Source organism: Sinocyclocheilus grahami, unplaced genomic scaffold (assembly GCF_001515645.1).
Source record: "Sinocyclocheilus grahami isolate Dianchi unplaced genomic scaffold, SAMN03320097.WGS_v1.1 scaffold1088.1, whole genome shotgun sequence".
Taxonomy (NCBI): Eukaryota; Metazoa; Chordata; class Actinopteri; order Cypriniformes; family Cyprinidae; genus Sinocyclocheilus; species Sinocyclocheilus grahami.
In genome coordinates, this window is record NW_015506267.1 from 535,694 (window position 1) to 552,578 (window position 16,885).

Consider the following 16,885-nt stretch of genomic DNA (forward strand, 5'->3'; position numbering starts at 1 on the left):
AGTAAATCATCATCACGTGCTTTCAGATGGAGCAGCATTTACTACACATAGCCGTAGATCACTGACAAGTTATCCCAAAAAAAATCGCAGACGATTTTATTGCGCGATTCTGAAATCGTTTGCGATAATGACAGCTGTTTGCATATCTTCTCAGTGAACTATGGTTTTGTGAAGTAAATGCTGCTCCATGTGAAAGCATGTGAAAATACCACATTTAATAACATATTTTTACTCCAAACTCACTTCATAACGTCAGTCGAGTGTTTGAAATAAATCCTTCTGTGAGAAGATGTGGCTTCTTACACAGAATAAGGCACGCAACATATTTCATATTATTTAAGCAGTGATAAAGGCATTGCATTATAAATATACTTTATTTTAATGAAAATTATAATAATAAGAACTCAGATAAACCGTATATTGCCGTAGTCGTGTGTTTATTAGTCACGTTGAATCAATGAAAGCAGTTGAAACTTCTGTTTATTCAGCTGCAGCGATAGGCATTTTCTGGGTTTCTTCTGCGAGGTGTATTTGGAGTTTCAGCCCTCTGGCCTTTGGATGGAGATTTACTGCTGATCACAGAACCGTGCTTCACTGAAAGATACACATGACAATCGCAGCTTCTGTCGAATCGCGATCTCGATTCCATTTCAATTTATCGTGCAGCCCTACCTGAGATTCTATTCATTTTTTTTGTTTTTTTTGGGAAGAGCCCAAAGGGATCATGAAAAAGTCCTCGAGCCGGGACTCAAAATCACAAAAAACATCCCTCAAGCACATGAACTCATGCTCATAGACAGCACACAATGACCTATCATATCACAACAGACACACAAGTGCAAATGCTGTTTTCAGCCACAGGGAAAAATAATCATTGTGACACCATTTTATTGTGCAATGCAGTAAAAACCAAGGACAAGAGAGCCGTTTAGTGCATTATACATTTTAAAAACACAGAATAATTGTCCTGTGTTGTGCATGCCAGCCACCAAATGAAGCAGAAAGCATCATACTTCAGAGCAGAAATATTAATCAAGCTGAGGCTTAAAACAAGAGCTATAGGATTACTGTGCAATCTATCCTTACAGCTAATACAACACTATTAAATTCATTCTCTGTGAATCCAACAAGCTCTCTGCAAACAGTTGATGTTGGATCTTGTCGTTTGTGCATTTATAGATCATAAAAACAGTCAAGGTCAACTTTATATTAGAAGATATATGTGGACTAGCAGGTGTGAGACACTGGTGTTGGATAACTGTACATCACAAGGTCACAGACAGACGTATAAAACTCTATAGATGAGCTTCAGTTTACAAGTAAACAGAGACATTGTAAAAAACAGCCTTTAAATCAAACTGAATTACTGTGATATGAGAAAAGTTACAAGTTATGAGTCTGCACAGGCACTCTATAGAGTCTGATCTTCAGTAGAATCCAACCTTTAGAACAAAATCTACAGAAAAAAACATTCATTACTTTTTGCATGGGAAAAACAAACAAAGCCTATTTTTAGGACTATGTAAGTGAGTGTGAAATCTAACTCGGTTTACTTTCTCAGCTGCATGCCATGCACACAAATAGAAAGTGGAGAGAGGGACAAAAGGAAGTTCAGGGCTGCTGAAAAGGACTGTAGGATATTGATTGTCTTTTGAGAAATGGCTTCCAGAACAGAAAGTCAAGGACAAACTAAAGAGAACCTGAGAGTGCAAAATAAATGAGCTCTCATTTATTACCAACTGCAGAGAGAAAAAGAGAAAAACAGAGAGTGAAAAGAGAGCAAGAGAGAAAGAGCTGCACATTGTGCAGCATATACTGCATAAAACATACTACATTTAAAAAACATGAAAATGAATATAAACAACGTACAGTACTTATTGTGGCACATGTGAGTGGCGTGTAGTTAACATCTCAGCAATAAAGTTATTTAGCATTTTTGGTTTTGGGTAAAAATGTCTTTTGACAGCCCAACAATGAGTCACAAAAAATTATGAAAATGATTTGAAAATGGAAAAAAAAGAAAAGAAAAAGACTAAAATTGTGGTTCATAATTGCTTCTGATTCACCTGAGCATTTACAAAGATGTTCAAACCAGATCATTCATTCATTCATTTATTCGCTTGCATGCCATTTCGGCTGCAAATACTATTTTGCAGAAATGCTATTTGGCAAACTAAAGATTATTAAAAAATGTAATAATCATAATAACAATAAAATTTCAATAAATAAAGATAAGTATACACAATAATTTAACAACAATATTTTTCTTACAACAACATAAAAAATACAGACATTATATAAGCTCTTCCACTACTCATGATATTTCTGATATTTGACAGAAAATCTTATAATTTTCTCAGGGCAAGCTCTTTCTAAAAATATCCATTATTGATTTTTTTGAATAAAATCCTTGTCTAATACAATTTAAACCAGAACATTCCAAAAAAATATGCTGTATAGTCCGTCGTATTCTGAAAGCAGAGCATGAAATGAAGACTCTTGTGAGTCGACTCAAATCAGTATGTGTGTGATGACGATTGCTCAGGACCTAAAGCGAACTGCAAGATGGTAGAAGGAATGACATTCTTATAAACAACGTACAGTACTTATTGTGGCACATGTGAGTGGCGTGTAGTTAACATCTCAGCAATAAAGTTATTTAGCATTTTTGGTTTTGGGTAAAAATGTCTTTTGACAGCCCAACAATGAGTCACAAAAAATTATGAAAATGATTTGAAAATGGAAAAAAAAGAAAAGAAAAAGACTAAAATTGTGGTTCATAATTGCTTCTGATTCACCTGAGCATTTACAAAGATGTTCAAACCAGATCATTCATTCATTCATTTATTCGCTTGCATGCCATTTCGGCTGCAAATACTATTTTGCAGAAATGCTATTTGGCAAACTAAAGATTATTAAAAAATGTAATAATCATAATAACAATAAAATTTCAATAAATAAAGATAAGTATACACAATAATTTAACAACAATATTTTTCTTACAACAACATAAAAAATACAGACATTATATAAGCTCTTCCACTACTCATGATATTTCTGATATTTGACAGAAAATCTTATAATTTTCTCAGGGCAAGCTCTTTCTAAAAATATCCATTATTGATTTTTTTGAATAAAATCCTTGTCTAATACAATTTAAACCAGAACATTCCAATAAAATATGCTGTATAGTCTGTCGTATTCTGAAAGCAGGGCATGAAATGAAGACTCTTGTGAGTCGACTCAAATCAATATGTGTGTGATGACGATTGCTCAGGACCTAAAGCGAACTGCAAGATGGTAGAAGGAATGACATTCTCGCCTACTTAGCATTTTAAGTCATCACAAGCAAGCGTCCAATGCAAACAGCTGAACAGTTACATCAAGCTGACTTATAAGGACAGACAGCTCACTGCACTTCAAAAAACAAAGGTTCTTTATTGGAATCAATGGTTCCATGAAGACCATTTAGCATCCATGGAACCCTTGCATTCCACGAAAGGTTCTTTATAAAAGGTTCTTTAGATCAACACAAAGAAATAAAATGGTTTGATTAAGAAATGAACACTTAAAGGTTATTTGCGATACAAACAAATGGTTCTTCTATGGCATTGCTGAGAAGGGAAAAAAAAGCTTTATTTTGAAGAGTGTAGGTTTGGAGACAGCTACTGTCTTACCAGCACCTCCCTGACACAAATGCATGCAACAAACCACTGCAAGACAGAAAAAGAGAGAGAGAACTGCAAGACAACGTGAAAATGCCAGAGGCGATCACAAACGAAGAAATAAACAACAGCGGGAGAAGAAGAAACCGAGAGAAAGACTGAAATTCACCTCATTGATGATCTTCAGGGGCTGGAGAAGAATGTGAAATACTGAAACACCTGCAAAACAAACCCAGGTGAAGACAAACTTCTAATGCAGCGACTTTAGCTATTGATTTCTTCATCGCATGTAACACAAAACCTCTGGACACACCATAATCACATCCACTAACAGTCATTACCTGATTCCTTTAGAGCCCAACACAGACATGAACATGAAATATTGATTATAGTTGAAAATTGGAAGAGTGAAAGTAGACGTGAGACTCGATTATACAGTTAGACACAAATATTTAACCTCAGAATGACACTATCGACATCGAGTATTCTAAAGAGATGCGTAATTAATAGTGCTAATGACTAGGAGTGGCATTATATTAAAATAATTACATTTAATAAAATAATTAAAATGATTAAATTCTTTAAATCTCCATGTTTTTTACAAACGGAACAGATTTTGTTTTAGCAATTTTGTTGTTTGTGAAGTTATTTTATTAAATTATTTTTACTCACAAATCGTAAACTCGCAATTTACACCCAATAAATTATTTTAGCACTTGACATAACTAGAAAAATTTGAAAAGGTTATAAAACTTTTCTTTGAGGACTTTTCAAGATTTTATTGACTTTTCCAAGTCAAGAAATCAGACTTTTAAAATTGCCTTATTCATCCAGGTTTTACGAGACCCTAAGAATCCTGGTTCTTGGCAGTTTTTGAGAGAATTCATTAAAAAAAATAAAAAATAAAATTTCAAAAAAAATTTTGCCTACCTAAATGTTTTTTATTTTAAATGATTTAAGTTGAAAACATTTGAAATCAGTGAGATATATGTTAAGATTCATTTGGTTGAGAACATTGCACATTATGTATTCTCACTGAGTCTCTCAAGTTAGAAAGAGTCATGAGAAACTTCAAAGAGCTTCTGTGACATCAAGTGATTTACAGTGAAATCTCTTCAAACGTCTGAATATGCCGACAAAATTGATCCTTTGAAATGTATGCATCTGAAAACCTGATGAATGACAAATGAGTTTGCGTGTGTTGATGCTCTAAAATAATACTTTTTTCAAAGCATTTACCATAGCAGGAGGAAACCACTGTCAGAGATTTCCGTTAGCGCTTCTTAAAGAGAAAAAGATTCATTGAATCTCTTCAGATGCCCTCTGCTGTCATTATCAGTCTCTATGCAGTTACATTCATGCACTTGGCAGACTGCATTCAAGACTTGATTGCATTCCAGGTTGATCATTTGATCAGTTTACACATTCAATTGGAATCAATCCCATGACCTTGTCATCACGACACCATGATCTACTGTTTGAACTACAGGAAAGCCATGCTTACAGGTGCATCTCAATAAATGTCCTGGTAGATGGCTGCGTTGACTGTGGACTTCAGAAAACACAGTGGACCAAAGTCCTCTTTTCAGATCAAAGTAAATTTTGCATTTCATTTGGAAATCAAGGTCCCAGAGTCTGGAGGAAGAGTGGAGAGGCACAGAAACCATGTTGCTTGAAGTCCAGTGTGAAGTTTCCACAGTCAGTGATGATTTGGGCTGCCATGTCATCTGCTGGTGTTGGTCCACTGTGTTTTCTGAAGTCCACAGTCAACGCAGCCATCTACCAGGAAATTTTAGAGCACTTCATGCTTCCTTCTGCTGACAAGCTTTATGGAGATGCTGATTTCATTTTCCAGCAGGACTTGGCACCTGCCCACACTGCCAAAAGCACCAAAAGCTGGTTCAATGACCATGGTGTTACTGTGCTTGTTTGGCCTGCAAACTCGCCTGACCTGAACCCCATAGAGAATCTATGGGGTATTGTCAAGAGGAAGATGAGAGACACCAGACCCAACAATGCAGATGACCTGAAGGCCGCTATCAAAGCAACCTGGGCTTCCATTACACCTGAGCAGTGCCACAGGCCGATTGTCTCCATGCCACGCCGCACTGATGCAGTAATTCATGTAAAAGGAGGCCCAACCAGGTATCGAGTACATGTACAGTAAATGAACATACTTTCCAGAAGGCCAACAATTCACTAAAAATGTTTTTTTATTGGTCTTATGAAGTATTCTAATTTGTTGAGATAGTGAATTGGTGGGTTTTTGTGAAACGAGAGCCCAAATCATCACAATTAAAAGAACCAAAGACTTAAACTACTTCAGTCTGTGTGCACTGAATTTATTTAATACACGAGTTTCACAATTTGAGTTGAATTACTGAAATAAATGAACTTTTCCACGACATTCAAATTTATTGAGATGCACTTGTATGTCTTTCATCCATGCATAGTTATTCATCATCAATGTATTCCAAAAAATCGACAGTAAACACTTTTTACCATTATATGTTGTTCCACTTCACCTTTTAGATGCAAACATACATACGGCCCTATGATGTACCAAAATAAAAAAAAATAGGTTTAACTGATGATTACATTTCAAAAGATTAATTAAATTTATCATTTTTTTTGCATTCATTTGATTAATATGCTTGTATTAAATCATAAACCCCAGAAAAAATAAAACAATCAACACAATAAAAAATAAATAAATAAACATTCAATAGGACACTAGCATTGTTAACACTAGTAATGCACTAGCATTTGAATAAATTATTAAGTTGTTTAAGTTTTATAAAATTAATAGATTAGACGTTCTTTTTGGTTATTAAATATATAGTTCAGTCATGAAACTCTAGATGGCGCATTCTGACGGGGTGTTAACGTAACTGATGATATTCAGAGAGTTAAATGACTTGGCACAAGCTGATTGGTTCATGCTGCATATGCAGCCAATGAGCTTAGTGCCTTGCATTTATATGGCTGGCTAGCATTCACTAGAGATTCCTGCAGCGCCCTTTCAGAGTTTCTCTGAGTCCCTCCACCTTCCCCAGCTCCACCTGTATAGATCTGCTACGGGGTTATTTTATATGCTATTTGTGCAGCAGCAGCATGTCTTAAATACTCATGGCACCGTATCGCCGTATGCATTGGCAGTAGCAAGTTCCTGTACTTGCTTGCAGCAGCAGCAATAATCTACAACTACAGCAATAACCAACAGCAGCAGTGTAGCAGATCTGTTCCGCCAAGCCCAAATACATTAACATTGTCATATCCATCACCATACTAAAATGTTCAGAGAGTTGTCATGATTGAAATTTGGTTAATTCAGAAAAATGTAAATAGGAAACATGGAATTTTGAAAACAAACAAACAAAACAAAACTGAATTTGGGAAAAAATAAAACGGATTTCATATGGCCTTAAAATTCATATTTTTGTTAAACATTTAATAAATTGGTAGTTAAATTGTACACGTTTCATGATTTCAATTAATTAAACATGTTTTTGCATGAATAAAATTCAATTAAACCATTAAAATGGAAAACAATTTTAGGAGAAATAAAAGAGAACGGATTTCACTGCGCTGTAAAATTGTATCTTTGTTAATAAACTGTTGTCCATAATTTCAATTAATTAAACATGCTTTTTGATAATTAAAACTTAATTAAATTATTAAAACAGGACCCAGAAAATTTCAAATTTTGGAACAAGTCAAACGGAATTTTGGATCAAATAAAATGGATTTCATTGGACCCTCCATTCTGTTCTCCATCAACAATCATCCATTCCAACTCAGCATGCATGCACTGATCTGTCTTTACTCCAGGAATCTCCACTGTCTGTTTTCTTGTTCGTGTGGATCTGATCCGGCTCAGTCTGATGTCTCTGTGTCTGACTGACAGTCTGCCAACCAGCAACACATAGCACTGACAAAACACACAGTCTGTGAGCCGCCAGAGATGAGGATGATGATGTCATTATATTCACAAACCCACACACACATATGCACACATATACACACACACACACATATACACACTCACCAGAGCATCATGAACATAAAAAGTGCCAGCCGTCTGACTTATGCCAGAAAAAAGACTCACAAACGTCTCTGCCAAAGAGAGACAAACAAACGCTCACAAAACATAGAACATCTAGTTTACGCCTTAATTCTTTCTCCTGGACAGCAATGGGATTAAATGGAGAGCAAAAAGACTCAAGTAATCTCACATGAACCTCCTCTGATCTGAGCTGCTCAACATATTCATTTTATAGCTCTAGACTCTCACTGTATGGCAACTATTGACTCAGTTGTGGATGTTTTAGCAAACAAAGATTATACTTGAACAGACCCGATGATTTTTATGCTGTTGTTTGTTTCAGTCAGAAACTGCAAAGACAAGCATAAGAGGATTCAGTCAAAGAGTGATTCATTTTTCTTCAGAATGCACAAATGGCTCTTCAGACAGACTTGAGAAGCTCTGGAGGAGAGAAACAATCGCTGAAGCACCGGAGGGTTTCTGCTAACAGAGACTAATGAAGCTGTTTATCATACAAACCCAGAGCCGCTCACAGACGAACAAACACTTGGGTTTTACCCTCAGTGTGAGTTTAAATTCTCCAAACCCTCAGAGGAAGCTGCTCACAATACAACAAAGCAGCAGATGATTTCTGAGAGATTGACTTCTGCTGGAACTTTGGAATTCTGGATCTGGAATTTAAACTCGGGAGTTAGAGTTTGAATTCCAGATCCGGAATTCCAAAGTCAAACTCAAACTCCAATTTAAATTCAAATTGTGATGTTGAAAGAGGAGTGTTGATGTGAAAGAGGGCAGTAAACAAGTCTGTTTCTGAAAGGTAATTAATTTGCAACGTTATTTTTTTATATTCAGTGCTGTATTTTTTTTGTATACCATGCACAAAAAAATATATTTTTGTGAAAAGAGAAAGGTAAATTATATAAAAAAGTTAAAAAAAATGAGATTTTGTTTTTAAATTAAAATGTGTGTGCATATATTTTTTTCAGACGTGAAACAAGCCGTGTACTGCTCAGATCCTAAAAATTGCTGAATAATACAACAAATTCATGAAGCACTCATGAAAAGTAATCTAATAAATATTTATATTTTCATCAAATAATATGCACTGGATAATGCAAGGACAGAGTGTGCCGTTCTGAAGGAGCCAAAACAACAAACAGACATACTCCAGGTGTGCTGTCAATCACGACCCAAGTCCCAAGATGCATATTGCAAGATCGCACAGATCAGAAAGAAGAGTTTTAGACTACAGTCTGTACTGCCATTACCTGTCTATAATCTATAACCTCACAATAAACCTGTTTCAGCATTAAGTGTGTCATAAAAGAGCCGCTGGGATCGTAACGGTTAGATGTTTCTATGATGACTGTGACAAGACATAATTCATCTTTTGTGCATGGGTTAAACGCACCTGCTCCATGATGAAACCTCATTCATGAAATGCACCCAAAATAAGTGAAACTGCAGCAGTGCTTTGAAGCTTATTCTATTACTGAGGAGAAACATGCAATAAATACTTCAGCAATTATAAGCAAAAATGCATCTTATAAGCAGGTCTTTTACATTCTGACCTGATTTACTTTATTAATCTACTGTTTGAATTGAATCCAACCACTCACTGGATTAAATGATGGAGAAAATCCATATTTGTGTGTTATCAGGCAGAACAGACTGCACTGGTGTTTCTAACAGCTACTTAATCAATACTGGTTAACTATCTGTGTCTCGCCGAGCAGCAGGAGGAGCTGGATGTTTGGCAAACAAACCGCAAGATCGAGCCAGAGCGCTTTCTCCATCTGTCTACGTCTCGTTCTGTCTCCTCTACTCATGTGTGAACGCAAACACCAGAATCTGACCAGAATTGATTTTCCTCTCAGTCAGTCAAGATCATTAGATGTGAGATAAATGCAGTAATTATGATCCATTTTGAGAAAGATAAGATGCTCCGGCCTTAAAGTCAACATGATATCAGACTTACGTTCTTAATACATGTTCCTGGTCTTATTGCAAATGATTCAATGCTTTCTTTGATCGAAGTGTAATAACTTTTCGGCTCTGAGTCACCAAACATCTTCAATTAGTTCAGACAATAACAGCAGACAATCTGTTCCACTTCACTTCATCTCATTACAGAATCTATTAAGAACATCTGGAAATGAATATGAGCTCAATCAGACTGAATTTAAAAAATGAAAAAATGAAAAAATGTACATGTAAATCCTCTGCACACATAAACAGGTATGAGCAGCTGTCTGGTATCTGTAATGCTGCAGCATAAAAAAAATTACATTTATCAGTTGGCATGTCTCAGTATTTTAAGCAAAACACACACATTTGGTTATTGCCAGCTAAGTTTCTTAATTAACATTGGTTAAAATTCCATGTGAAAACTGCTGAAAAAGTGGCTTGCAAAAATGATTTACTGTATTTTTCAGCAAAGTGGATTACAGTGTGCATGTATGATGAACAGAAAGATAAGATGAAAATGAATCAAATCTCTCCATCCTGAATCTGACATGAACCTGATCACCAAACCATGGGAGATTATTTTGAGTTTACATCTCAAAATCTTGACTTTTTTGCTCAGAATTATGAGTTTACATCTTGCAATATTTACTTTTTTCCTTAGAATTCTGTTTACATCTCACAATTCAATTAACAATATATAGGTCTATAAAAAAGCGAATTGCAACTTTCTATCAAACAGCTCTGACTTTTTTCCGCAATTGTGAGTTTATATCTTGCAATTGTTAAATAAAAAATAAAAACATGAATATATATATTTTTCCATGGCCTTCCACACCCACCATGTCAACATCTACACAAGTAATTGACCTGCTAAGATTACAGACTATTACATCTAATGTACAAAAAACAATATATATATATATATAAATAAAAACATAAAATAAAATAAATCCCTTACAAATTATGTGATATCAATAACTGACATTTTCAGTGTTGAGAAAAGCGTCTTAAAACATCCGGAACACCCTGTGCTTCAAACACACTCAGGTACACCTGCAGAAAACAGCAATTTTGGGCATCAGTGTGTGTTGCAGGTCAGCTCAGAAAAACTGATGTCACATAATCAGAGATCACAAGACCAAAAACAGGCTATTCTGGAAGACAGATCACTCAGATTGTAAGTCTAGACTCTAGATAAGCAGCACACTAGATGTTGAGAGACAGCCACTGCTGTCTTTAGCTTGAACACAGAACAGAAAGCTGCTGAACTAAAACTAAACCAGCTGTTTGTCTGCTCTGAAACATCAGCTGTCCAGTTAGTCAGCTCACAATCTGTGACTTTCATAGTTATCAAGAGTTTTAGTGCGTTTCAAAGAAATGAAGCGATGAAGTCAAGATCCTCACCACGGATCAAACTCATGAATGAGGCTCTCGAAGCGGATCACCGCGAACAGCCTGGAGATGAATCCACACACACACGCCAGGGAAAGGATGGTGAAGGACAGCAGACACCGCCATCCAGCCGGCTGAGATAATCCGCCTTTTCCTCCACCTCCACCCGCGGCGCTGGAGCGGCTGATCCCGGGCGGAGAGCCTCCGGTACCGGCTGAGGATCTGCGATGAAACTCCGTCATATTATGTCAAGATGACAGTCTGTTTATTACCTAGTATTCACAAGTCTGTCCGGTGAATCGGTTCGACCGGCGGATCCTCACACCATCATCATCACCCGCACCTGCAGACTGTCAGCTCGGATCGGCTCCGACTGAGAACAAGATCCGAATCCCGATTCTGATGTCCTGAACGAATCGCTCATTTGAACCGGCTCTTTGTAATGATTCAGTTGAACCGACTCGCGTTTCCCTTTAAATCTATCATATCCGTTTATCCCCCAAAAATATCGAGAATCAAGTTTCATGTAAAAGATTTTTAAAAATTACAGTAACATGTTACTGTATTTAGAGGAGTGAGTGCATTCCTACCCTTTTTTTCTTTATTCTTCTTTATTCTTTTTTTTATATAAAATATATATTTTTTATATCCCTACCCTCTTTATTCCTACCCTTTTTTTCTTTATTCTTCTTTATTATTTAAGCTGTTTTTAGGCTTTTAAAAAATGGCCATATGAAAGTGACATGTTGCCAAGTATGGTGACCCATACTTGGAATTAGTGCCCTGAACACACACACTGTGAACACACACCCGGAGCAGTGGGCAACCATTTTCTTGCTGCGGCGCCTGGGGAGCATTTGGGGGTTCAGTGCCTTGCTCAAGGGCACCTCAGTCGTGTTATTGAAGGTGGGAGAGAGCGCTGTACAGTCACTCCCCCCACCTACGAGACTCGAACCTGCAAACTTTGGGTTACGAGTTCTCCTCTCAAACCATTAGGCCACGACTTCCCCCATCTATATAGGGAATCTATGCTTGTTTTCGTAGACTTTAATTTGCACATTTGTTTAGAGGACAACATTGGACAGGATGTGGGATGTTTTTCTTCCCCAAATAAAATTATCATTTAACCTAATCTGCTCACACCTGCAGTCATGGGACAATACTTATCACCAACACTAAGACCCCATGGACAACAAAGCATTTATTATAGCCTATCATGTTGGAATATTCAAGGTCTGAGATCATCTACCTTTGGCCTCAAAAGCAGAAAGCCAGACTTCAACAATTCAGACATCAGGTCCTACAGGAGACATGGAGCAGAGGAGAAGGACCCACTGGCTGCCCCATAGGCTACAGAGAACTCATCATCCCATCCATTAAACTGGAAGCAAGCTGATTATAGTCAGTTATTTATTTTTTCAAGGTCTGAGATCATCTACCTTTGGCCTCAAAAGCAGAAAGCCAGACTTCAACAATTCAGACATCATGGTCCTACAGGAGACATGGAGCAGAGGAGAAGGACCCACTGGCTGCCCCATAGGCTACAGAGAACTCATCATCCCATCCATTAAACTGGAAGCAAGCTGATTATAGTCAGTTATTTATTTGATTATTTAATACTTATTTGAGTTAACTGCTTATTGTAAATATGCATTTATTAGATTATTTTATTTGGTGCATTTGTATTTTGTTGTTTTTGTATAGTTATACAATAACTATATTTCCAGTTCCAGAAATAAATCACTGAGGGCGCTTCTGAAATTAGTGAGGGTGCTCTAGTCTTAATGCACATTTTCACATATTTTGTCCCATTGCTATAGTTATCACTATGTCAATCACTGCTATGTCGAGAGTGAATCCTGCATGAATATGCGGATGTCATTCCCGAAACTTTGCAACGTGCATGTAGCTGAAAAACAAAAGTTCTGCATTTCGAATGGATTATAAGCTCGCAAAGAGCGAGTTCTGTTCTGTTCTGTTCGAGTTCAAGTTCTGTTCTGACCAATGAATCTCTCTACACTGCGCAATCAATCTATTATGTACATTGTGTATACACTCTGTATGTTATAATGAGAGGATTTGACTGTATAACTCAGCACTGAACATACTGTGAAACAGAATTTTGGTCATAGCGCCCACCCCTAGTGTGATATTTGCCTGTCTGTGAATTAAAGATTAAAGAAATCTTATGATGGTTTACGCTTATGTCAGTACACCTCCTCTAGCCTGCATGGCTGAAAAAACAGCTCATGAGAAATCAGTTGGATTTATCCTGTGGTTGATCTCTGTGTTTGGTCATCTTTGAGAAGATGAGTGGCATCAGAAATAGACACACGGGACTCATTGATCATTTTGTCTGAGCTCTGCACAGATTCAGTTTCATTAGATGCACCAAAGAAAAGAAAAAAAACCTCTGATGAAAACCTTTGTTCATTTGAACTCTATTAAAGAATTCATTAAAGGTCTCTGAGAACAACAATCACAAACTATTGCGGTCTGAAACTCAATCAAAAGTTAAATGGGGGGTGAATGATGTATCTGATGATCTGTAGAGTGGACTTATTTGGAGTAGAGCAAATACTCCAAATAATATTCTTTTTCTTTATTCGTATTTTTGCTATTTTATTCTTAAATAAACAGTGGTTCTTTGATTCAACACTTTTCTGCAATTCTTTTGAAAGCTAATTTATATGTTCTCTGACGAACACATGAGCTGAGAGAAATGTCTGATATCAGTGAAGATCTTTTATGCCTAAACATCATGTTGTACCATGTCAAATACTTAAATACGAACAAGAAACATTTATTTCTTACAGTGCACATTATCCAAAATGCTGCAAATAGGCATATTTGTGCATCTGTCAGACACTTTTATGGTGCATTCAAACTACACATTTTATCACAATGGGTGTTCTTATATAGCCTAAGCCTAATCCTCCCAAAATAAAATACATTAGAGAAAACAAAATACTGTAATGCAATATAGAACATTATTCATAACAATACAATTATTATGTTATTATTGTTTAGTACAAATGTGACTCCCAACTGATTCCTTTCACAATGTTGACAGCTTCAGTAGTGATTCTAACAGGAGTTTTTGAGTGCTTAAACTCGCGCTGAAGTCAGTAATAATGTTCTTTGATAATGTAAGGTTCTTTCTGTATATAATATATCCACTGTTTAATAACCATGGTGGAAAGCATTATAATTAGTAACTTACCATATTTTTATTAAATTGTGATCAACTTAAATACAATTCAGTCATATTAAAAATGATTTGATTTAATTCCTGCCTTGTAAATTCATTATATTTTTAATATACTGACATCTCTTAATCTTCTGCAGAGAAGTGAATTACAATAATTTTTAACACCATTAAACCAGTTTAAATCTGATACTTCTGCTTTGTCAGTGTGTCTTTACAGGTGAGGTTTTCTTTATTTGATGAGGTCTGGGAAAACAGGCTTGTCAAAAATAAATCATTCAATAAATGAATTCAATTAACAAATTAATCCTGAATGGCATTAATTGTAGATTTGCGCAAGGGAATTATACTAAACTATAGCAGTGAAGGCTACATTAGTAGGCAATTTTGAACAGACAGGCATTCTTTATTTTTTACAAACTGCATAACACAGTCAAGCCACTTGACTATAATTACATATGCTGTTAATGCAGATTGCTTGGTTCAGCTCAGTTTCATAACACATTAAATCCTGACAGAATTTTATTTATTTCTGAGTATCACTGAACATTCACACGTTCACATACAACTGACATTAAAATACAACATAACATAAGTCCAGTGTAACACTGGGTCAAACTAATCCAGATTTTTTTCCCCTAAATTATTATAAAACTGTGTGGCAATCTATTTTTGCTCATTTTCAAGTAAACCCTTAAGTTTTCTCTGCCAGTCTTCAACACATGTGTTTATTGTGGCTCTTGAGCAGGGTTCAGGATGCTGGAAGATCTTGAGGAGATCAGCTTTTATATTGAGTTGATGTGCTATAGGGTCACTGGAGGCCATGCTGGATAACTCTTGCTCCCTGGTCCGCTGAGCAAAATATGGGACAGTATTGCTACAAATGATGTCTTGTCTAGCATGTAACAACCTGCGGATCTCGTGAATCACAACCATTGCTTTGTCCTCCCTTCTATCTTTCTCAATGCTTCTCCTCAAGCAATCCATTTCATTTCTTATTCTCCTGTGCGTGAACCATTCTGTAAAGAAGCAAAGAATATGCAGAAAGCTGATAGACTTTCTTTACATATAAAGAAAAGTTGAAATGACTTGCGTTCTAGAAGATTTGAGCCAATGTTTTTGTGCCAGAAATAACCACAAAATGCAATGCTTACGGTACAATGCTAAGCCAGACAGTGAAATCAGCAGAGGCCAGTTCCAGTTACATTTATCATCTCCACCATTTCCAGCTGCTCTAATATTCATTTGATCCCTTCGGGCATTCAGATCATTCATTTTGACTGAATTGAAAATGAAAACAAGTCAGAAGAGAACAACATCAGCTTTTATTTTAACATGCTCACGAACGTCAAAACACTTTCACTTTCAGATTTCACTGCAAGCAACTTCTCGCAACATGTTCCTACACATTAGGTGTGGCTTTTTGTCTTTACCCAACTCATATTGGTATGCATACTGTATATATATATATTTTTTTTTTAATTAAATTTTTATTTTTTTTTTATCTTAGACTTCAATTCTTTCAGGCCTTCATATAAGATATAAGATTACCTTACCTTCCCTTTAAGGATCAAAACAGACTGCCAGATATAATGCTGTGATTCCTCGTGAATCTTTTCATGGCTTTTGACCTTGAACTGTTTATTCAGTGCTGGTTAAACCGGTTCCTCAAATGCAAAGCTTATTTAAATCCCCACCCCTCATGTCTTTTTGGAGACATGAGCTGACCTGATTTTATTTGTTAAAGAATGTTTTGCAGTGCATTGCTTATAATTAAGTGAGGGATTTTGTTTCTTTTAATTTAAGTGGTTCTTTCTTCTTTTCTTTGCATTTCACCTCTTACAATAAACCCGGCGTTGTGCATTGCTATGTTGTCGTCTCCGTGACAAACTGTGTATGTAGCTCTGTTTTATGTGTCACCTTTTATAAAAGAGTCTAGATGGATAAATGTAAATGTAAATTAAATCTGTGATAAACATATAGCACCCTCTGAATATAAAATGTGAGAATTTCCATCCACATCAGGAAAAGGTCACATTGAGATCATCATGCCAACAGTGACATAATTATATAAGATGAGGTACATGGATGAGTATTGTAAATGTTTGGTTAAAAATTCAAATGCTCACTACTTGAGCCCTAAAAACATATTTTACTACAATTAAATATTTGGTATGTTATTGTGTACAATGTGCTAATTAGCAAGTTTCACGATGAATGCAGCTAAAGTAAACAGTCTTTCTGAGAGCGGCTCGGAAGAGAGGGGCGGGGTCAGCAGAACATTTAAACATTTAAAGGAAAATGCTACAGAACTGCGTACTGTGAAAAGAGCTTGTTTTTGACAGGGAAAAATTAGTTTACCATTGAGCCATTGAGAAATTTTAACCAAACTATGTTACAGACTTTCCATTAAAGGGGTCATATGATGCAATTTCAATTTTTCCTTTCTCTTTGAAGTGTTACAAGCTCTTGGTGCATAAAGAAGATCTGTAAAGTTGCAAAGACTAAAGTCTCAAAACCAAAGAGATATTCTTTATAAAAGTTAAGAGTTAACCACGCCTACCTAAAATGGCTCATTCTAACACGCCCCCACATGTCTACGTCGCT

General features: G+C 36.2%; 1 protein-coding gene and 1 long non-coding RNA gene across 2 annotated transcripts in view; both read right to left on the reverse strand.

The window, feature by feature from the left end:
• Positions 1-11,426, reverse strand: part of LOC107566619 (dolichyl-diphosphooligosaccharide--protein glycosyltransferase subunit STT3B-like) — a 24,665-nt gene extending 13,239 nt beyond the window's left edge. Inside the window, exon 1 of the mRNA XM_016252109.1 lies at positions 11,083-11,426. Within this exon, the coding sequence (XP_016107595.1) occupies positions 11,083-11,312 (230 nt within the window). The 5' untranslated portion in view covers positions 11,313-11,426. The remainder of the gene's footprint in view (positions 1-11,082) is intronic.
• A 3,494-nt stretch (positions 11,427-14,920) lies between these two features.
• Positions 14,921-15,909, reverse strand: LOC107566630 (uncharacterized). The gene is made up of 3 exons (XR_001606530.1): positions 15,835-15,909; positions 15,433-15,558; positions 14,921-15,297 (listed from the first exon to the last, which is right to left on the reverse strand). It is a non-coding gene; the product is annotated as an uncharacterized lncRNA (long non-coding RNA).
• Positions 15,910-16,885: the final 976 nt, after the last annotated feature.